Here is a 23,439-nt window from a genome sequence, read left to right on the forward strand (position 1 = left end):
TGATGGTAACTTGAGGAACTGTAGAGGTTGTAACCGTAGAGATTGGGGTCCCAAACGCAAAAAGCCCAAATCACTTCCATTCCATCATGTAATAATTTAACAACCGACCGTCAGATTTACCGCTCGATGGATTTCGATTTTTGTTGTAAGGAACCAGACAAGTCTTCGTGGACTCTTATATATGACCTTGTCTTAGCTGTCATCGTAATTATGTGGAAGTTCAAGGGTATTTTTGGAAATATAGAAATTTAATTAACGTTTTATTTTTTTAATTACTTTCCTTAATAATAATAATTACATTAAACTGAGACCCTGGCCCTAAGAAGGTGGGAGGGAAGACGAATCGAATAGGAAGGAAAGAGAAGGAAAAAAGGAAAGAAAATAAAACACCAGACGGGGGTCTTCTACTGCAAGAAAAGCAGAGACTAGAGAGAGAAAAAAGAGGGGCTTAAATCTCTTCTTCACGAGATTCGATTTGTTGAAGGGTTTTAAGCTTCTCTGTTTTTGATTTTTCTTTTAAAATAAATAGATTTTTTCCCAATTCTTTTAGGATTCTTTTATTGTTTAAGTCACAAATCAATAGTGGTGATAGTAGCAAGTAGTTCAATTGGTTTTTAGGTCGCTGGTGACTTGAATGATATTTGTTGAAGCTTTTGCTACTAGATCGAGGAGCAACAAAAGTTTCTGATCCGATCAGCCTCCGTGGATAATGGTATTTGTGTGGCGTTTTCTCTTTCTTCTCTACATTTTACTTGATTAGTTTTCTTCTGAAAATCTTGATAATCTTAATTGGTTTAGATTTGTTTTATGTTGACTAAACGGGCTGATGCTTTGATGGGTTATTGTTGTTTTAGTTTGACGGTGGACTGATCTGTGCTCAAGTAAAAGCAAGATATTTTATAGCTAATATATTTAGTTTGTTGATCTCTTCACATTTTGTGTTTATAGAAATCGCCGTTCTAGTTTACTAGCTGTTCAGTTTTTAGGTTTACTGTCATGGTCTACTTGAATTCTTTGTTCTTGTGATTATGATCCCTAGCTAATTGAGCGTTGTTGACCAGGAGCTGATGTTATACAATTTTATATAGATGACTTAATTTGGAGTATTAGATTTTGTGTTTTGCATTGACTTCATTGCCCACCGGTTCTTATGTTTGGTTCCGATGCTATTGGCATACATCTTTTTCTCTCTTTTTGTTTCTTTGGTTTGATGAAATTGGGCAATGTGCTCTGCTTGGCTCTGTGGCATTTAAATTTTGGGAGAAAAACTGGTCAATAGTATGTGGTGGTGGTGGTGGTAGATATGGTGTGATTTAATCACCAACAATATTGAACTTTTTACTGAATTCAACAATTCCAAAACCACATTCTTGGTTGATCGACCAAAGTCAACCTTCCTCTTAAGTTCTTGTCACAAATGAACTCAAATCAAGTGTTTGTCTTAACCAGGAATTGATGATAATAATGGCAATTGAGCTCAAATATATTGTAGCAAATTTTGAGATGTAATTGCTTCTAATCTTTGCATTTCTTTATAGTTCCTTCACAAAGTTGCTTTGTTGTGGGTGAAAATGATTTCTCTTTTTTCCCTTTTCTTTGAAGTGTTGCATATATTAGTTTCCTTTTCTACATCAGTCTTAGTTCTTCTTATCAAGCCATTTGAACTTCTATTGCAAATTACTTGTATATTCTAATGAGATATTATAAGTTTGAGAACTTTGAACTTTTCTCTAGGTTGATAAATGAGAAATCTTGCGGGAAAAGTGGAAACTCTTAATGAGATTGCTCTACTTCATTTGTGTTTGTCAGAATCTTATTTTAATTGTTACTGCTTTTTTCTGCCATTTCCATTTTGGCCTTTTTTTTTTCCTGATAGAAGATAATTGATCAAGTTTGTTGCTTGAATACATTACCACCTGGTTATGCTTGGGTCCAGACAGGAGAAGGAATGTGGTCATGATGGTTCCCGAATATTGAGCATTTGATGCTTTTTCCTTTGCAGGCTACTAATTTCACTCCTACAGTTGGCTCACTTGTGTGGTTGGAGGATCCTGATGCAGCATGGATAGATGGTGAAGTCCAGGAGGTTAAAGGTGAAGATATCAAAGTCCTCTGCACTTCAGGGAAGAAGGTGTGTCACAGGGTTTTGTTTGTTTATATATATATCAAACATGCCTAACTGTAATCTATAAGTTCTGCATGGTAAATTTTATCAACCGGCAATAATCACATGTACTTATTTAAGCTAATATCTATTACTGAATTTTCTCTTACATGACACTAGGTGATGTTGTTACTTATTTGATATCATATCACGTGGAAATAATAGGTTTTCGAGATGTGTGTTCCTTTATCCTTGAAATTTTGAAAATTTCAGGTTGTTGTCAAGGCTTCTAACGTCTATCCAAAAGATGCTGAGGCTCCACCCTGTGGCGTGGATGATATGACAAGGCTGGCTTATTTGCATGAACCTGGAGTTTTGCAGAACTTGAGATCAAGATATGATATGAATGAAATATATGTGAGTAGAAAGAGAAAATTTTTCTTTTTCTAAATTATAATTTTTTCTCGTTTAGTGTGTGTTTGGAGAAGTTGTTTTGCAGTCAAGTTTATCTTTTTGCATATTCATGTTTTTTTATGGTTCTATGACATTTAGGTGGATAATTAACTAACAGAATAGTATATGTCTTACCTTAACTAACAGAATATAGTCTGTCCGATAGTGCAATGCAGTTTCTTTATATTTTCATCATTTGCTTATGTAAAGGCTAATCCAACAAATGGTGCTTCCTTTCAGACATACACGGGGAACATTCTAATTGCTGTCAACCCTTTTAGAAAACTACCTCATTTATATGATACTCACATGATGGCACAGTATAAAAGTGCTTCCTTTGGTGAGTTGAGTCCACATCCCTTTGCTGTTGCAGATGCTGCTTACAGGTACTTTGTCTTTTAAAGATTGGAACTTTTCCAGATAGTTTTGTTTTTGACTGAATTTCAATGTCATACTGCTGTTGTTGAAGACTGATGATCAACGAAGGAATAAGCCAGTCAATCTTAGTTAGTGGGGAGAGTGGGGCGGGTAAAACAGAAAGCACAAAATTGCTCATGCGTTATCTTGCATACATGGGAGGAAGAGCTGCTGCAGAAGGAAGGACAGTGGAGCAGCAAGTGCTGGAGGTATAGTTGGTGTACATGTACTCCTTGTTGTTATGAGAATTTGAGATATCTGATGTTGTAGTTAAGTTTGTAAGTACAGATCTATCTGAGATATGCTTGCTCTGTGTTTTCCTCTTATATAGTCCAATCCAGTTTTAGAAGCATTTGGTAATGCAAAGACTGTCAGAAACAACAACTCGAGGTGGGGAGAATTTATTATTGAAAAGATTTTTCTGTATATAATACTAATTTCTATTGAATTGGGCTCTCTTGATTTATGCTCATATTTGACATATTTGAGTATTGCAGCCGTTTTGGTAAGTTTGTGGAGATTCAGTTCGATAAGAGGGGAATGATTTCAGGAGCTGCAATCAGAACTTATTTGTTGGAAAGATCCCGTGTATGTCAGGTTTCTGATCCCGAGAGAAACTATCACTGTTTCTACATGCTTTGTGCTGCACCACCTGAGGTAAGTTATCTGCAGTTGCTTGAGCAGAACTCTCTTTATGGAAATATCTAGAAAGTCCAAACTGAACTTTCTCCTACGCTATGTTACTGCCAATTCACATCTATGACAGTTATTTGGAATATCTCTTATCATGATAGCTTTTCCAGAAGTATTTGAGAAAGGCACTAGTGAGGATCTCTCTCCCTATGCCCCTCTCTTCCAGAGATTAAGTTGACAATCTCCGCAGTTTAACCTTTTGAATTGTTTAATGAATCTTAATGATCAAGTTCAATGGAGCATAGTTGAATTTCTTTTGGTTCTAGGGATCAACGAAGAGATTTAAGGTGACAATCTCTGTAGATTTGACCTTCCGTATTGTTTTAATGAATCATATTGATGCATTTTCATGGAGCATAGTTGAATTTCTGTTGTTTCAAGTTAAGCTTGTATTTTCTTCTCATTGTTCGAAATATTGATTTATAGGGATCAACGATAAAAGTGAAGTTGGCTTTTATTCTTTGCTTCCCCCAATTTTTTTTTCTTTATTGCTTGATAAAGTTTCTCATGATTAACACTGAGAAGTTGGCATGTTTATATTCTGTTGTCCAAATTGCATTTTCATTCTTGATATCTTTGAAACTGAATGGCAAAACTGTTTTTGAGTTTCCATTGTTCATGTCTCTGAAGTGAAAGGGAAATAAGTTATGTAATATGATTAGTTTTCTTTTTTCTTTTTCTTTTCTTTTCTTTTCTTTTTTTTTTTTAAAGTTTGAACTGTTGCCCAAGAAGTGCTAACTTTTGGAAAAAAATTGAAAATGTGATTTTTCATTCCCATTTTTCTTCTTCTTGAAAGCAAGAAATGGCTGTTTACATCAGAAGTAAAATTACTCTTCTTAATGTTACATGTAAAAGCTTAGAGTAGTTGTCTTTCCTCATTCCTTTCTTTTTTTTTTTCACTTCTCAGGACATTCAGAAGTACAAACTGGGAAACCCAAGAACGTTTCATTATCTCAATCAATCTAATTGCTATGAATTGGATGGGATAGATGATGCTGAGGAATATGTTGCAACAAGGAGGGCAATGGATGTTGTTGGAATAAGTCCTGAGGAGCAGGTTATTTTTTATTTTTTATGTAGATAATTTATAGAAAATTCTTTCTAGTGAAAGTTATCATCTTCAATAATTTTCTTTTTCAAACTTTTTAGTTTTTTTATTTATGTGTTGTCAGGATGGTATATTTCGAGTTATAGCTGCCATTCTCCATCTTGGAAATATTGAATTTGCAAAAGGGAAGGAAATAGACTCATCAGTTCCCAAAGATGAGAAGTCCTGGTTCCATCTGAGAACTGCATCCGAGCTTTTCATGTAAATGAGTAAACTAATTAGCAGGAACTTTTGTGCAATGATCCCAACATCAACCTGAAATTTCTGCTTCATAATCTCTGGTAAGAGGAGAAAAGATATTTTCCTAATTCATGTCTTGACAGGTGTGATTCGAAGGCACTTGAAGATTCTCTCTGCAAACGTGTAATTGTAACTCGTGATGAAACCATTACGAAATGGCTTGATCCAGAGTCTGCAGTTCTTAGTAGAGATGCTTTGGCAAAGATTGTGTACTCAAGGTTGTTCGACTGGTATGTGCTTTGCTATACTCTGAAGGAAGCTAGTCCACTGAGGTCTTTCAACTGCATTCAAATTATATATTAGTTTGAAGTTGCTCTGTAATTCCTTTTATTGTTCCTTCAGGATTGTGGATAAGATTAACAGTTCAATCGGCCAAGACCCTGACTCAAAATTCTTAATTGGTGTGCTGGATATTTATGGATTTGAGAGTTTCAAGACAAACAGGTGCTTAGCCGGTATGCCTTTTGTTTCTATAATTGATAGAAATGGGTTTCTTGAAATCACAAGAATATGGGTTTGTTCTGCCTGTCCCATTTCTAGGAGGCACCCTTAGTACTGGGCTTATGACAGTTATACGGGTCTTTGGGCATTAGAAATAATGCAACTATCTTAGAGACAACTATAATTGGTAGTTCAGTTTAAAGTCTTTGATAACTTAATCCATGAAGACATTGTCTCAGCCTCAATATTATATATATTCAGTTGTATGAAATTCAATTCCTTTTGGATGTGTTTGGCTCTCTCTGTCTCTCTCACTCTCTCTCTCTCTCTTTCTCTGTCTTTCTAAATCTAATTTATGGGTCAATCAATCTTTACTTGCATTAGTTTTAACCAGTTAACATGTTGACTTATTCCTCTCACTTTTATTTAAAAAAAAAAACATGTTGACTTATTGACTCCAGCTCTTTTTGATGTCAGAGCAAACTTGTCAATTTTCATGTACTTGAGGTTCCCTTGCTAGCATTTGGGTTGATAATCTTGGCTCTCATGGTCTTACTCTTAATTGATTTCGCCAACTTTTGCTAATGCGTAGGGAATGGAAATATATTAGTGCCAAAGCTACTTGTGGGGGTGTTGGAGAAAACTTAAATTATTCATAAAAATAGATTGACATGAGATTGTTTGGATGCTTGTTTTCATTATATCCAATACTTAGTATTTGAAGGATTTTGCAGTTTTGAGCAATTTTGCATCAATTTGACAAATGAAAAACTTCAGCAACACTTCAATCAGGTTTATTTTTGAAATGCACACTTGTTCTGTTTAGCTTCCTTGGCATTTCTTCATTTGATCCATGTCTCATGTTTATGGGTTTAAAATTGTTGGCAGCACGTTTTCAAAATGGAGCAAGAGGAATATAAAAAAGAAGAAATCAACTGGAGCTATATTGAATTTGTTGATAATCAAGATGTTCTGGACCTCATTGAAAAGGTTTGTTGCTATCTAAGTTCCGTTAAGTTTTGACTCGTATTTTTACAATTTATGAACAAAGTCTCGGTTGTGAATCGAACTAAGAAAAGTATGTTATTTATGGCACAATATGGGGGATAGAGTAGAACTCCATTAGAAGTACAATAAACAGATCATAGAATTATACACTGATTAAGTAATTTCCTCCCCTCCCCCTAAGAAAAAGTTGCTGGTTAACATGTCCAGAAATTGGACAGCAATTGAAAGAAATGAGGAGCTGAAAGGCTCTGGTGAAAATGTCAACTAGTTGGTATTGGCTAAAAACATTATCAAAATTAATGTGCAAGATATGTTTAGAACAAGCATGTTGAACTAGGGGGCCGTATAGGTAGTACTAACATTATTGCAATAGGCAATAGGTGTTTCCAGTGGATGATAATGTAATTCCTGCAACATATTCATTGACCAACAAATATCAAAATAACAACCCAATATTCTTAGTGCTAGACTGGGACACTACTGTTTGTTTCTTGGCATCCAGGAGCTGAGGTTGGACCCCAATAAGAACACATAACCCATAGTTGATTTTCTTCTGACGGGACAACTGGTCTTATTCAATTTCAAGTATCAATCAGAATACAACCAGAGGCCATTGGTGGTAGTTCCCTTGGTGTGGTGCAACACATATCAAATAGCTTGCCACTTTCAATGCCACCATGTCTTAGGAGATCTTTTGCATACTTCAATACATCAAGAAAAGGACTTTAATTATTAGCTCTCACATCTACAGTAGAAAATAATAAAAGGAGAATTGTGAATTTCAACAGAGGAGGAGACTTCTGGCAACTCAAACTAATTAGGACATTTTTATAATCTATATGAAAACCTTCCAGGAATTTGGAGAATCGTATGTTCATAAAAAAAAGATCACGAAGGGGACTAAGAAGTCATAGGACATCTTTAACTTTGAAATAAGAATTGATGGATAAATCAGATTTGAAGATATTGTAAAATTGTGATTTTAGTTTAGGTAATAATGGGGTATGAGCTTGGTCATGAAACAACTACCCAATGGAACTTTAGGCTTGGCGAGGTCTGAGAAAGGTGTCCTGTCTGAGAGGACGTTTGAAGGATGTCAGAATGACTTTCAATTGACTCCAGAAGAGAAAAGAGAATTAACCTGCTTCCAAAGCGAAACTTTAGGATTGTCAACTTCTTGCCATTTGAAATGATGTTCAGAGACAGCAAAGAGGCTATCTACATGATAAAGAACAATTGGAAGATAGAGAAGAAAAGAAATCTCCTGACAAGATAATTGTTAAATCAAGTGTATCACTAATTTAATTTTGATGTTGGGAACACGAATAAGTAGGATGGGATGGTTGGGTAGACATGGAAGACACAAAAGAGGGTTGCAATGATAGCTAAAGAAGATTTAGGAGTTTGGCTCATAATATGAGAAGAGGAAGAAATATTTAATTCAGCTTTGATGCCATCTACCATTTATGAATGAATTATCTCGTGTATTGGTGTGGAGTAAGTGTGCTAGTCATAGCAATACAAGAAAGATAGTACAAGTTTTACAAAAATACAACAAACATATCAGAGTTTTTTTTTACCAAAATCTGGAAGGTAATAAACAAAATTTAAAAAGTATTTTGGGTCTTTGGATTGGCTTTATTTTGTGGTTGAAGGTGTTTGAAGCTTATTTTTGAAAAAAAAAATCTCATGGAGTTCGAATAAAAATGACAAGTACTAAAAGCTCATTAGCTGTTGGTCCAAAAGAAAAAGCTCTTAAAACCAGTATTTTCTGGAGTCTTAAGCCAAGGGTTTTTATGACTTAGTTCTTTTTACTATTATTTGGACCATTACACCTTTATCAAAATAATAAAATTACAATCATACCAATAATTCTCATAAACTTTATTTATCAATAATGTAGAAAATTTAATACAATATTTCTAACAGTAAAATTTAATAATAAAAATTGCAATTATTGCTGATAAATTTTATTTAGAATTTTCCTAAAAAAGATATTTTGATGAAAATAAACTTAAATAGTTTTAAATTGAAAGAATTGCTAATTTCCCATTTTGGTCAATTTGGTGAAATTTTGGTTTGAAATTTCTAATTTTATCTGATATTTGACAATCTTTTAGTTAAAGAATTCTTGAAAAAAGTTAGGTGTCCAAAGACTTCTCATGCTTGAAGCACTGTGAACGTAGAGCTTGTTGGGACTAAAAGCACAGGGACTTAAAGCTCAAAAAATATGAGGCGATCCAAATGACTTCCTTGTCCTAGTCTACTTTGTCTATGGGAAGGTTTGGGGTCCTAGTCTACTTCATCTATGGGAAGCTTTGGGTGTAGAGGTGAGCGTTTGGTCGGTTTAATTTGAATTTCGAAGACCGTCAAGAATTCAATAAACTATAAAAATTGACTGAACGAAACTGAACCAGAAAATCTTTCAAAGCTGCAACCATACTGACTGAAGAAGCTCGGTTACTTAAATTTTAAACCGAAAAACTGAAAAAAATATAATATTTTTCTTAAAATGAAAATTAATATAATATATAGTTTATATCATATAGAATATATATTAATATGTACAGTATTGTTACAATATATTATAATTATTAATTATTATTATATTAAAAGATAAATTGATTACTCGATAGTTTGGTTCTAAAATTTCAGAATTGAAACTAAACTGATAAAATTGAAAATGATTCCATGAAAATCCAAAAAAAACCGAACAACTGATTAAAACTAAATCAATATGTCTAATTGGTTTGTTCTTCTTAGTAAGTTCAGTTTAAACTGAACAATGCGAATTCCTAATTGAGATTATTTTGGATGTGGGATTTTGAATGTTCTCTATATGAAAAAGGAACTTGTTTATATTATATTGTTTTCTCTTGATAATATATAAAGTTTCTCTGTATACAGGCAGCGCATTTTTTGTGACTATTTATGCCATTGTTTTTTTCTTTTAAAAAAAATTCACTATTAAAGATTGTGCGTTTTGGCCTAAAGGTTTAGTTTATTGTAACTTGGGAATCGAGAGGAGTTCTAGGTTTAAAAGTTTGCTGTAATAAGTCTACATTTGCATGGATATAGGTTAGAGGGAACAAATCACATTATTTATATGTTCTTGCTCTTGCTCTTGCTCTTGCTTTATATGTTAGTTTTTAACAAGCGTTATGTAGTATGGAGCACAGTAGCATGCTGAATCAAGTTGTTAAGAATTGGTTTCTCTGCATCTCAAAGTTCAAGTTACATATGTTTTACATCTAATTAATTGTAACTTGGGAATAGAGAGGTACTAGATTTTAGAGGTTTGGTGTAATAAGTCTACATTCACGTGGATGTAGGTCTGAGGGAACAGGTTACATGTATTCTTATTCTTGGTTTATTATGTTTGACCACAACAGAATTATGAATTAAGTTATTTAAGACTGGAAAACTATCTGCATCTCTAAGTTTTTTCTTTTTAGTTTGAAGAAAAAAATCTCTGCATCTCTAAGTTCAAGTTACATGTTTTAGTATCTAATAGATTCTCGGTCTTTCACACACACACTTGCACGTATACACCCAATCTGTTTTCCATTTCTTTCACAATCCTGTTCAGTTGTAATAAAAAATTTATGATTAGTAAGGACTTACCCTCAAAAAAGCTGAAAAAATTTGATTTCCTCATTTTATTCTTTTCGTTTACTCTTTGTTGGATAATTTATTGGTGGAGAAATATTGTTGTTCCTGATATAGTTGAGAGTGTACAAAAAGTTAATGATATAAATATGTTGTGGTTCACTTTATATTAATGTCCTTTCCATTTTATTCGTTATTGTTCTGTTTTTTCTTTTTAATGTTTATATGATTTCTCTTATTTAAAAAAAATGTTTATATGATTTCTCTTCTGATTTACAGAAACCTGGTGGTATAGTTGCTCTTCTAGATGAAGCATGGTAGGTCTAATTTTTTGGTTTTCATTTTATATCATTGTATAGATTTAGATTTACCTTTTCTTTTCGCTATTGTTTGATTCCAGTTACTTGCTAATGGTGGAAATGTAATAGCTGAGGCTTGTGAGTATCTTTTTGTGGTTTACAGTATGTTTCCAAGATCAACACATGAGACATTTGCTCAAAAGTTGTACCAGACATTCAAAAACCACAAGCGCTTTAGCAAGCCAAAATTATCTCGTAGTGACTTCACAATCTGCCATTATGCTGGTGATGTGAGTATGCCTTGTTTGCAACCTTCTATTTATACAATGATTTGTTTGTAAAAGGTTATGGGTCTCTTTTCAGGTCACTTATCAGACAGAGTTCTTTCTGGACAAGAACAAAGATTATGTTGTTGCAGAGCATCAGGCACTTCTGAGTGCTTCCCAGTGTCCTTTTGTGGCGGGTTTGTTTCCACCTTTAGCTGAGGAATCCTCCAAACAATCAAAGTTCTCATCAATAGGTTCTCGTTTTAAGGTGTGATAGTATTTCTGTTCTTCCGAAAAAATTATCACAGTTCTTTTGGGGTTTTGGATTATGGTAATAACTTGCTTACTTTACAGCAACAATTGCAACAATTGCTTGAGACTCTTAGTGCCACAGAGCCACATTACATTCGTTGTGTGAAGCCTAATAATCTTCTCAAGCCAGCAATCTTTGAGAATAAGAATGTTTTGCAGCAATTACGGTGTGGGGTGAGAATACTTATATCCTATATGTTCATTTTATATTCATTGTTGCTTTAAATTTGACATTGCATGCAACTTACTATGTATATTTTATATCTTATCTCAGGGAGTAATGGAGGCAATCAGGATAAGTTGTGCTGGATATCCTACTAGAAAACAGTTCGATGAATTTGTTGACCGATTTGGCATCCTTGCACCTGAAGTTTTGGATAGGAGGTATAATTTCTCATCCTCTCAAGTTTGTTGGATGCTACTTTTGAACCATGCCCGGGCTAATGTCGTTTTATATTAGTTCTGATGAGGTTACTGCATGCAAGAAGCTTCTGGAGAAAGTGGGACTTCAGGGCTATCAGGTAAACATTTGAAGTACCTAAACGTAGTTAAAAATTTTCTAATCAATCATGTTACTGGTACCCTTGCTAAAGCTTTACGTATATTCTCAACTTGATTCGGGAATGATCTTAGCGACTTCAATTTACTTTTGCAGATTGGTAAGACAAAAATTTTTCTCAGGGCTGGTCAGATGGCTGATCTAGATGCTCGTAGGAGTGAGGTTTTAGGAAGATCAGCAAGCATTATCCAGAGGAAAGTCCGTTCTTATTTGTCTCGTCGAAGTTTCATTTCCCTTCGTCTGTCTGCAATACAGATTCAAGCTATATGCAGAGGTATCTAAATGTGTTGCAGCAGGAGATAATCCATCTTGATCTTACAAGATACTTCAGTACGCGTTTATGTGGAGGCTGGGAACATTGTGCGATTGTCTTGATTTTTGTTTTGTGAACATTGCAGGTCAACTTGCAAGGAAAGTTTATGAAGCCATGCGGAGAGAAGCTTCTTGCTTGAGGATTCAAAAAGTCTTGCGCATGTATCTTGCTAGGAAAGGTTACAAAGAAATGTATTCTTCTGCTATTTCGATTCAAGCAGGTATGCGTGGGATGGTTGCTCGTGACGAACTACGGTTCAGAAGACAAACTAAGGCAGCAATCGTGATTCAGGTGATACAATTTCTTTATTAGGAAATTTAAATTTTATAAGGGTCGTTCTTTTTAGCTCTTATATCTGTCGAACTTTTTGAAAGGTTTCATCGTCATTTTTCTAAAATTTGAGAATCTTTGCAAGGATTTGCTTGAATGTTTGTTGTGTCATCTCAATTTCTTCGTTCAATAGAATGGACTTGTAATAACTTGGATTATACATCCCAGAGCCAATGCCGCAGATACTTGGCTCGGTTGCATTATATGAAGTTGAAGAAAGCTGCAATTACAACACAATGTGCATGGAGAGGAAAAGTTGCTCGCAAAGAACTGCGGAAACTTAAGATGGTGACTGATCTTTCTGTCTTGCCTTTTTTCTTTTGCTCCCTCCTCATCTTCGTCTGTGAACATATTTGGATATTTTGTTATGAGGATTTTTTCTTTTGAGGTCGTTCTACCATTTCTTTGAGATCGTGAATGATATTGTTCTGTAAAAATTACATTTTCTCATTTGTAGTTTTGAGGGAGTTAATGTAACTCGTTTATGAGACTTAACCGTTCTCTTTCTGCAACTTGGATTTCTGATCAATTTTGTTTATGCTAGCTCCAAATTCAAGATCGGTACTTCTGATTTTCTCGGTTCCTCTATTCTTTCAAATGGAAATATATGAAGTTTTATTGGCTTTAATAAAATGGATAGCATATTTTCATATGCTATTAGATGCAGAATCACTGTTTTGTGTATTTGTGCACGTGCATGTGTTTTCATCCTTTCAGTGGTTTTAGAATCATGGTGTTGATTCCTAATTTTGTTTCTCCAAGACAATCCAATTGTCTCTAAGAAATGAAATGTATTCATTTTTTTATTTCTCATATCATTGTAAGCTTTATTTGTTGCTTATGTTTTTGTGTATAGGCTGCAAGGGAAACTGGAGCACTCCAGGCTGCCAAAAATAAACTGGAGAAGCAAGTTGAAGAATTGACGTGGAGGTTACAGTTAGAGAAACGAATGAGGGTAAGTATGATCCAGTAGTAAGTAAAATATTTCTTCTATATTGATTTATGCCCTGTTTTCTGTTCGGCCAGAGAATTAGGGAAGAATGGGAACCGTTATATGATGGTTTAACACAACACTACAGATGAAACTTTGGCATTTTATTGATAAGATGCTCAAATGCCATGAAAGGACCATATAAATTGGAAAAAGATTGAATGAAAACGGTCTGTTTGTATGGTTATGTATTGTGGTTTTGTAGCTTGATAAAAAGTCTATATCGTGGTTTCTAGGAACTAGTATAAGTGTAGTCCTTCCTCTCAAATGATACGTAGACCTCCTATGACAATTGTTTGTTAAAAGCACCCATGTTTAAAAACAAAAATTCATTTGTGCACTTTTCCCAACTGATTGAGTGTAGATGTAAGTGATAGATTGCTTATTCTATATCTTTGTTGGAACCCATAACAAAACTAATTCATGACTCATTAGCTTTGTAGGTCATGGTGCTCTAGCTTTGATAAATTGCTGTTATTATATATCTTTGTTGAAACCCATATCAAAACTCTTTGGTGACTCGTTAACTTTGTAGATCATGGTGCTCTAATTTGTATTTGACAATATCCCATATGGTATAAGTTGGTTTGGAAGGATATGATAAGATATACTTTTTTAGTAATTATCTTAAAGCAGAGATATTTTCAGTAATATTTTTCAATTTATTTATATTTGTTTAAGTCCTGCATTTCATGGACTTCTCACGTGTATATTTAGTGTCTTTAGTGCAATACAAGACACTTGGTATCTAAAAAATTTATATGGTAACAAAACAAGAAGTAGTGTTTAAGCACTAATTCCCTTCCTATCTCTGTTGGTTAATTTCAGCATAAGATAGTGTAAGGCTGTGCATGATTTATGCATTGAGCCTCGCTGGCTTGCGTATTAGGAGCATGTTAATGTATATAATAGATTAGGTCCTTTTTTATCTATCTAAGTTTCGATAAAAATCAGTTCGCTGCTATTATTAACAAGATATGCAGTATCTCTCTCTTTTACTTAGAAGTGGAAGAATAAATGTAGGGTTAGAAGTTGGAGCATAGATGTACTGAGATACACATGCATCATGTCCTTTTTTTACAAGTGCAGAGCCTCGTGGTGCTTTCGTATTCCTTTTCCATAATTATTTTTTTTACCAATGTTTGACATTGTAGGTTGACATGGAAGAAGCTAAAACTCAAGAAAATGCTAAACTGCAGTCTGCTTTGCAAGAGATGCAACTCCAATTTAAAGAAACTAAGGCAGCGCTAATGAAAGAACGCGAGGAAGTGAAAAGGGCTGCTGAGATGGCTCCAGTAATACAACAGGTTCCTGTTGTTGACCATGCATTGGTAGAGAAGCTTACCGGTGAAAATGACAAGCTCAAGGTAACAATGCTGACTCTAGGGTATAGAATCAAGGATGCTAGAACATGTGACAATGAGCTGCAGAATATTCTCCAAACCTGTCAGAATGTGCTTTGGAATTAGTATTTCGTTAATAATTGTTTCAATGGTAATAAACAGGCACTGGTGAGTTCATTGGAGAAGAAAATTGATGAAACAGAGAAAAAATTTGAAGAAACCAGCAAAATCAGTGAGGAAAGATTGAAGCAAGCTCTAGAAGCAGAATCGAAAATCATTCAGTTGAAGACTGCTGTGCATACGTAATCCTGATAGTTGATCTAAATAAATTATTTAGTCAAGATGCTTCCATCCCACCCCTGCCCCGTCCTCCCCTTTTTAAGTCATATTTTTCATTTGCAGGCTTGAAGAAAAAATTTCAAACATGGAATGTGAGAACCAAGTTCTGCGTCAGCAAACGCTTATAAGCTCTCCTGTTAAGAAGATGTCTGAACTCCGACCAATGACGCCGATCAAGGTAATATTTTAATGTGAAACTTATATAGATCACTTCCTCCCTACATGTGCCAATGTTGATATTACGTTTTTTATTTTGCAGAGTTTGGAAAATGGTCACCATTTGAATGAAGAGAACAGTTTCAATGTACTTGATTTTTTTTTATAAATAATCTCTCTCTAACTTGGGCTCTATTTAATCATTTTTTATTTTCTGTAAATATCCTTATCCGCATGAGCTCTTTCTGCAGGAACCACAGAGTGTAACTCCAGTGAAGTTGTCGAGGACAGAATCTGATAGCAAGCCCAGGAGATCGCATATTGAACGCCACCATGTATGTGCTTAAGGAACTTGTATTATGTTATGTTCATTTCCACTTTCTTTTTGGGATGAGTATTGGTGACTAATCCTTTTATCTTGGTATTCATTATTGTAACAGGAAAATGTTGATGCGCTTATAAACTGTGTTATGAAAAATATTGGATTTAGTCAAGGGAAGCCTGTTGCAGCACTTACCATATATAAATGTCTTCTTCATTGGAAATCCTTTGAAGCTGAAAGGACTAGTGTGTTTGATCGTCTAATTCAGATGATTGGTTCTGCAATTGAGGTAACCGGATTAAATGAGATTATTGACATGGATATATTGATGCACTTTTCACAATAATCATTTATGTGCTATCTGGAAATGTTTCTTAGCTATTTAGGTTGGAATTTCATGTACTTCAATTACAGGGATACATCTTTCTTTACTTTTACAATTAGTTGATTGGATAATATAATATTGTTGATTCTTGGACTGGCACTTGCCAGTTTGGGACAGACCTTATTTCATGATGCCTATTCATGCTTGCATTTTGGCTAAAGAAAATCCAAGAGTTCTATTTGATTTCTCATTCTTTGGGATAAGGTGTCTTTATGGCATCCCTTTGGATAAGGGCGCATGGGTATTTTAAAGATATTCCTTGTCTATTTTTCATAGAGGTTGACCTTCTATAATTTTTTGTGACGGTCAGTTTTTCCTTTTCTTTGTGTTATTTTTCTCAGGGAGGATATGTAGTGCTCTACAGTTGTATTTCTCTTTCTCTATCTAATAATATTTTTTCTATAAAAAGAATTATATTCTCTCTCCGTGCAACAGATCACTGGGTGCCGGATGGTAATATTGTAATCAATACAAAAGAGCTGCTTGTTTGGGTTGACATATGCTAGATTTAATGATTTAATTTATTATGATTTGTAGCCAAACTGAATCTTTTCTTGCTGTTTTACTTTTTTAGTTATTATGGAATAGCTTCTCATGTGTGTATTATACTTATCAGTCTATTTGATATTCCTGAATTATTACACTTCTTATTGCATGCTTGTGTATTGTGTATTATACTTATCTGTGTTTTTTATTTTCCTGAGTTTTACATGACTGCTTATTGAGTAATAAATGTTAATTGCAGAACGAAGATAACAATGATCACATGGCTTATTGGTTATCCAATACATCTACACTGTTGTTCTTGCTCCAACAGAGTCTGAAGGCTGCTGGTAGTGGTGCAACACCACATAGGAAACCACCGACAACTTCCTTGTTTGGAAGGATGACCATGGTATTTGGAAAAGAGTCAATATATCTATATCATTGTTATTTCAAGAGGCAATTGCGTCCTAGATCGTAGTGCTGATTCATCTGTATTATTAATAGGGCAATTATTTAATGATTCTTCTGTGTTAATTCCAGGGTTTTCGGTCTTCCCCGTCTTCCAACAGTCTTGCTGCTGCTGCTGCATTTGCGGTAGTACGCCAAGTAGAGGCCAAGTACCCAGCTTTGCTTTTCAAGCAGCAGTTGGCTGCATATGTGGAAAAAATTTATGGAATAATTCGAGATAACTTGAAGAAAGAGTTGTCTTCTTTGCTTTCTTTATGCATCCAGGTAATTTTCAATTCTAATTAACTCATTAATTCCTTAGACATGAATTCCAGCTGAGTTGGTGGGGTTCTTCCTCGCCTCAGTATGAGGTTGAGTGATTGAATTGAGCTGCTTTTCACCTAGCAGAAGAACTTATTTATCCATATATCAGACTCATTTGGTACTTCAATTTTGGGTGCGCTTATTTCTTGTATGTTAGAATTGTGGCGCTATGACCTCTCTAATTTTTTAATGCTGAATTTTCAGGCCCCAAGAACATCTAAGGGAAGTGTTCTAAGGTCTGGACGGTCTTTTGGCAAAGATTTGGCTTCAAGTCACTGGCAGAGCATTATTGATAGTCTCAATTCTCTCCTTAACACATTGAAAGAAAATTTTGTATGAGACTTCCAAAGCTGGATTTTGCTTCTTTAACTTCTATCCAAATGCATTAAAGTTCTTATTCTTGTGTTGGATTCAGGTACCTCCAGTACTTGTCCAGAAGATCTTTACTCAGACTTTCTCATACATTAACGTGCAATTGTTTAACAGGTAAAGACACTGTTTATTCTACTCTGTTATTTATACTTAGAGGTTGATTATGACAGACTACGCTATATTTTTTTCCAGTCTTCTTTTACGGCGTGAATGTTGTACATTTAGCAACGGAGAGTATGTGAAAGCTGGATTAGCTGAGTTAGAGCTTTGGTGCTGCCAAGCAAAGGACAAAGTAATTATTTTCCCACTACTTGCTAGTTTTGTATGTTGTTGCATTTGATTGTTAGTGTGGTGCATCATTTTTCAATATTGTGTTTTTCAATTATTCAAACTCAAATTATGTGCTACATCAATAGCTTTTTCTTGCTAATGCTGTGAATTCGACGAATTGCAGTATGCAGGGTCATCCTGGGACGAACTTAAGCACATCAGGCAGGCAGTTGGCTTCTTGGTATGTTTTCTAGTGAGAAAGAAGCTTTCTATGTTGGAGCTTCCTAGTGCACATCAGTATCCAGAATTATTGTTGCCTCCTTGAGAAGAATATTTTATTGCTGGCCTAACCATTTCTCATCTTGTCTTTATGCAATTATATATCTTCGAATTGTTACTGGTGAAACATTGCTTGCACATCCTTTGCATCACATCTGAGCAAGAACTAATTTTTGAAACCATTCATATGACTGAACTTGTTATCCTAAACCATTCATAGTACTTTGGATGTTCCCCCCTAAACCTTGAATTTACTGGTATTGTCTTCTGATTTGTTTTTATTGACATCAACCCCAGGTTATCCATCAGAAGTACAGAATTTCCTACGATGAGATCACAAATGATCTGTGTCCAGTAAGTCTCTCTTTCCCATGTATGCTTTCAATTTTCACATGTCTATACCATTAACTAACCACATGGTGGGTTTTTGCTGCACGGTTAATCTGAAACGTGACCATCTTGTGATCATCTGAGTTATAGCCTCGTCCTTCACTATCGTACTGAGACTGGTGTCTGTCTACTTATTCTTTCGATCTGACTAACTTTTTTATCTATTCAGATCCTTAGTGTTCAGCAACTGTATAGAATATGTACGTTGTACTGGGATGACAACTACAATACCCGGAGTGTGTCACCAGATGTAAGTTAGTCAGAAAATGAAATCTTTATGTCTGGGATTATATCGCTGTCCCGTTTTCTGTTTACTCCATTATTCCTAGAGGATAACTTATCCTTTGTCAGATTCTAATTTTTCTCTATCTACTTCTGATCAACTCCTTCGGAAAACGACATTTTTATCTTGTTAAACATTCAGAAATTTTGCTTGTAACTTGGCTGTAGGTCATTTCCAGCATGAGAGTACTTATGACAGAGGACTCGAACAGTGCTGTCAGTAACTCCTTTTTGTTGGATGACAATTCGAGGTACAATTTTCTTCAGGATCTGTTTTCTTACTCCGATAAATTGATAATGTGAAGAACCTATTAACGGGAGAGTTTACACAACATAAAAAGTCAAGTTTGTTAAACAAGGTTTTGATATATCTCTTATATTCTGTAAGAGTTTTTATGGTAAATACTAATCTATGCTTCTTAAAACAGCATCCCCTTCTCTGTCGACGACCTTTCAAATTCACTGCAGGCGAAGGATTTTGCAGATGTAAGGCCGGCAGAAGAACTCCTGGAGAATCCAGCCTTCCAATTTTTACATGAGTGAGGCACAGGAAAGCTCAAGCTCAAGCTCAAGCATGCTCCTCACTTTTTAGCTGAGGTGGTGGTGCGTTACAACTTTTGATCAGAAGAAATGGTTATTGTAAATTCTTTTTTCGTTGGTATTTTTATACTCCCATGCCCCTTTTTGTAAAATTTTCTTCTATTTGTTTATTATTCTTTTTGCGCTCAAGATTTGTAAAATTTATGAATGGTGAGGGGGTTAGGGAAATCTCTTGTTATCTGATCTAGTGTTTATTTTTTTCTTCTTTTAATTTATTTTTCCCTGGGGTTTTCTGCTGCAAGGTGGCAGTAATTTTTTTAGGGGGAATTTTTCTGTAGGAATTTGTAGTTTTGGTGGCTTTCTTTGAGTCTTCACCAACCAAATCTCAATGTACAAAGAACAAGCATATGGATTTTAGTAGATGCATATTTATAAGAATTATTATATTACATACATTATATTATTCTATTATGTATATCGCTCATCTTCATTTTAACTGCAGACACACCTCTTCGGATTTATGCTCTATGGCTGGATGGGTTGAAAGATAAGAATTGTGGGCTCTTGATTTTTCAATTGAATAAACATTATCATTTTTTATTGTCGTTGCAGTTCTAATAGAATCTTGTTCGATTTAAAACGTTCATTTCAGAGTGAATGTATGATATGTTGTTCTAATCTAATCAGGCTGAGTTCAAATGATATTTTCGTGAAGCAACTTACAGTTATTTGCTTTTCTAGACTGCATTTTCGATTTGTCCCGTAAAGATAATTTGTAGTAGAAATTATGATTCTCAAAATTTGATTCTTGGGCCTGAGAAAAGCATTGCAATCTACTCTTTTTAATTGTGTGTGTGTGTATATATGGATAGATATTGGTCATGATAATATGTGAGTTTATAATATAATTTTTGTGAACTTATCACAAATTCTTTGGATTGATTACCACCCCCAACACTCAATTCATAGTTGAAGAAAGAAAAATGGAGATTTTCAGTCAATAATTTTAAGTGGGAAGAATGGGTTTAAATATAAAAATTTAATTTAATTGCTTATAATAAATTAGGGACTGAAAAATTGATCAACACTTTTAAATCTAATTACAACATATTGCATGATTATCTTCAAGTTAAGATTAGTAAGTTAATTGATCTTTAATAAATAATTTCGTCTGTCCAACAATTCATGTACATGTATGTGTGTATATATTTCGGTGTTCAGAAATATTTCCAGTTGATCTAATAATGAAAGGAAAATCAAAACGATTAGTGGAAAGTGATTAGTACCCAACAACTCTTATCTACTAAAACTATCATAAACTGGAGAAGAATTGATATAATAACATATATTTACGGTGTAGTTACCAAACAATAAATGCAAGAGTGTGAATTTGAAAGCAGAAATTTAGTTTGTGGGCATCCCATGAGGAATTCACATGGACTGACAGGGTGCTTCACCCCACAAAATCAAGCCCTTCTCTTTACTGAATCGGGACCATCAAGGGTCCAGGAAACCCTAAAAAAACAGGACCATCTGAGTTAGCTGGGATATCTTTATCTTAGTCAAGTCAAAATGTGGGATTGAATTAAATCTTATCTCTTTGCTGGATACATTTTTACTCCTTCCCAAACAGGCTTTTCGTATGTCAAATTAATCCATGTGAATACTTCTCTGCGTTCACCTGATTCAGCCTTCTTTCTCTATGGGTTTTTTGGTCCCTCCCTCTCTTCCTGCATGCACATGCCATACGAGTATTAAATTTGTGGGTGAGTTTCCATAGGTTACTTGCATCGTATAAGTGCTTGCCTTTTCTAAGATTGAATTAAATTGGAAGCCATTGAAGAACCAGAATGTTTGACTTTTAAACTGAAATCGGAAACCAAAATAAGCTGCCTTGTCATTTTCATGTTACAAAATCTTGCACTTGGAATCATGCTTGTCATCTCCAACGATTGGACCACTACAACAATCCAAATATGAAATGGGTATGTACGAAAAACACAATAGAGGAAATGTCAACCTTTTGATTAATTCAATAATTTCATAAATCAATCAGAATTTACCTCATAGAAAGTGGGTTTTTGAAATAAAATACATTTACCTCTCAAAAAACATTAGAAAGCCTAAAAATATTTATCTTCTTCTATTTGGGTTTTTAGTCAAGAATTTGAAAATGACCCAAAATGGGAAAGTCTTTTTTTTAAGTTAAAGAGTCATTTTCACTTCCACATGCTACATAACATTCCTCCAATTTAAATGACCTTCCCATATTCTTATCATTTTAGAGTCTTGAAAATTTGTGGTCACGATCGATAGTGTGTAATATATGAAGTGAAAGTGGGGCCTGGCCTCATTAATGTCACTCGTTGATTTCTTATAATTTATGGGGCCCAAATTTCTTCACCAATCATGGGGTTCCTTCTAATTAGGCCCTTTTCATTGGTGGGTCTGGGTCCCTCCCTTATTCACCATAAAATTATTCCCAAATTGTGCATAAGACCCAGTTTTATATATTAATTACAAAGTAGCCCAGCACCCTTCGGAGAGGCAAAAATATTTAACTTTAGTACCCAGTCCAAACTTATATATATATATATATACATGTCGCCTTCTTAATGGATTTTAGCCGCGGAAGGATTGACAATTTGTCAGCCGACATGGCAATTGTGTTATAAAAAGTTTTGAAAAAGAAAATTTATACACATATATATATAAATAGAATGAAAATGGGAAAAAAAATGTTAATTTATATTGTTGCTTTCAATATTATTATTATTCCAACAATATACATTGGTTCTTTAAAATATCTTGGGGGATAAAAATATATACATATATAGATAATCATGAGATTTTGATTCGAATTATATATATTTAGATGGTAACCCACGAATATATATGTATATGTGTAATTAATAGAAAATAATATATTGGAGGTTAGCAGCTGGTCAAAATCAGGATAGAATTATTAGATGGTGGTAGGATAATTGCACATGTTTTAGTTAATATTTGAAATATATATATAAATTATTTGACTAATTTCACACCAACGGTCACATTAAGGTCTTAAATTTAGATAGTAATTATTTTTATTTTAATTTAAATAAAAAAGGGGAATTCCATGTGGTCTCATGTGTTTCCATCTAGTCGTAATTTGATTATCTCCTGACGCGATCGTAATTAAGCATCTAATATCCTTAATCACGTTCTGTTTATGCATAATCACTTCACATTTTCTACTAATTAATTATTAAATACAATATATAATTGGTTGCAGTTAATACAGTTATCAAGTTAGTTAAACCATACTGTTCTGCACATCTAGACCTTTTAAATACCCTTAGAAGACAACTATCAACACGAATATATACATATACATATATATATATATATGCTCTAACAACAATTAAAATTGGCAATGTCCTAATAGTAAGAAGCTACATAAGTAAGAATTTGTTAAGATTTATCAAATTAAAAATATCTAAATAAGCGAATATAAAACTTAATTTCATTAATATATTTGTAAAAAAATACAGTAAATAAATTAAATTTTAACCCAATTACTTATTATAAGGTTTTATTAATCACAACAGTTATAATATATTAATATTCTAAGTAATTTTTATTTAAAAGAAGGAAGTATGTAATTAAATAATAATAATAATAATAATAATAATGTGGGATGAAGTCAATTAGGCCAAACAAAAAATACTTTGGTTAGTAATTAATACATATATACATTAATAAGCGTCACATGGTTATAAATTGAAGATTAAGTTAACGTAATTAAATTAATTGGGGAGCAAAATAAATGTAATTAATTAATGATTACCGTATAGTATATATTGATTATTCACGGAGGAATTAGAAAAAAAAAAAAAAAAAAAAAAAAAAAAAAAAAAAAAACCTTCTCCAAACATTTCTTCTTGTATGTATAAAAGAAGAAAAGTAATTAATAATTAATAATTAATGATCTAGTTTTCCAAGGGAAAAATTATATATTACCGATGCGATGAGTTTTATACCTTGGCTGCAGTTTGAGCAGGCCTTTGGCCTTGGAGGGATCAAAATTCAGGCGTGGAAATGGAGGATATATATATATATATATATATTTGAAATAATGGAGGATATATATATATATATATATATATGATGAGGGAAATGTTCATGAATCTGGTTGTAGCTAAAACAGCCACGTCCACGCTCTCGTTGAATTTCGAGCTATGCAGAGCAGGCTAAATTTGGTTCTCTCAAAGGAACCTTGAGATTCTAAGCATATACGTGTATGTGTGCATGTATATATATATGTGTACACCACTCCTATCGTCTCATCTTCTACTTTACCTCTTACCTCGTGCATGAGA

At 34.0% G+C, this 23,439-nt stretch overlaps 1 protein-coding gene across 2 annotated transcripts; it reads left to right on the forward strand.

The window, feature by feature from the left end:
- The first annotated feature begins 327 nt into the window (after positions 1–327).
- On the forward strand, positions 328–19,536 carry LOC110811579 (myosin-6-like). 2 transcript variants are annotated; one of them, XM_088215587.1, is made up of 39 exons: positions 328–712; positions 2,003–2,131; positions 2,378–2,521; positions 2,798–2,943; positions 3,027–3,183; positions 3,306–3,364; positions 3,472–3,631; positions 4,575–4,724; positions 4,840–4,976; positions 5,099–5,245; positions 5,358–5,459; positions 6,191–6,248; positions 6,345–6,446; positions 10,353–10,390; positions 10,536–10,662; positions 10,736–10,906; positions 10,993–11,124; positions 11,225–11,334; positions 11,411–11,471; positions 11,606–11,783; positions 11,908–12,113; positions 12,321–12,440; positions 13,009–13,107; positions 14,298–14,510; positions 14,649–14,788; positions 14,889–15,003; positions 15,085–15,129; positions 15,233–15,316; positions 15,422–15,592; positions 16,434–16,583; positions 16,715–16,906; positions 17,150–17,278; positions 17,361–17,431; positions 17,510–17,609; positions 17,772–17,828; positions 18,164–18,220; positions 18,426–18,506; positions 18,707–18,789; positions 18,967–19,536. In XM_088215587.1, exons 1-39 carry the CDS (start codon positions 710–712, stop codon positions 19,079–19,081), a joined length of 4,539 nt encoding a protein of 1,512 aa, XP_088071713.1. In that variant the 5' UTR covers positions 328–709; the 3' UTR covers positions 19,082–19,536. The 2 variants fall into 2 exon arrangements, with proteins under 2 accessions (XP_088071713.1, XP_088071714.1); XM_088215588.1 differs by lacking the exons at positions 328–712; positions 2,003–2,131; positions 2,378–2,521; ... (2 more) ...; positions 3,306–3,364; positions 3,472–3,631 and adding an exon at positions 3,705–3,954.
- The last annotated feature ends 3,903 nt before the right edge of the window (positions 19,537–23,439 follow it).

This window comes from Carica papaya, chromosome 3 (genome assembly GCF_054855325.1).
Source record: "Carica papaya isolate Zhongbai chromosome 3, ASM5485532v1, whole genome shotgun sequence".
NCBI lineage: Eukaryota > Viridiplantae > Streptophyta > Magnoliopsida > Brassicales > Caricaceae > Carica > Carica papaya.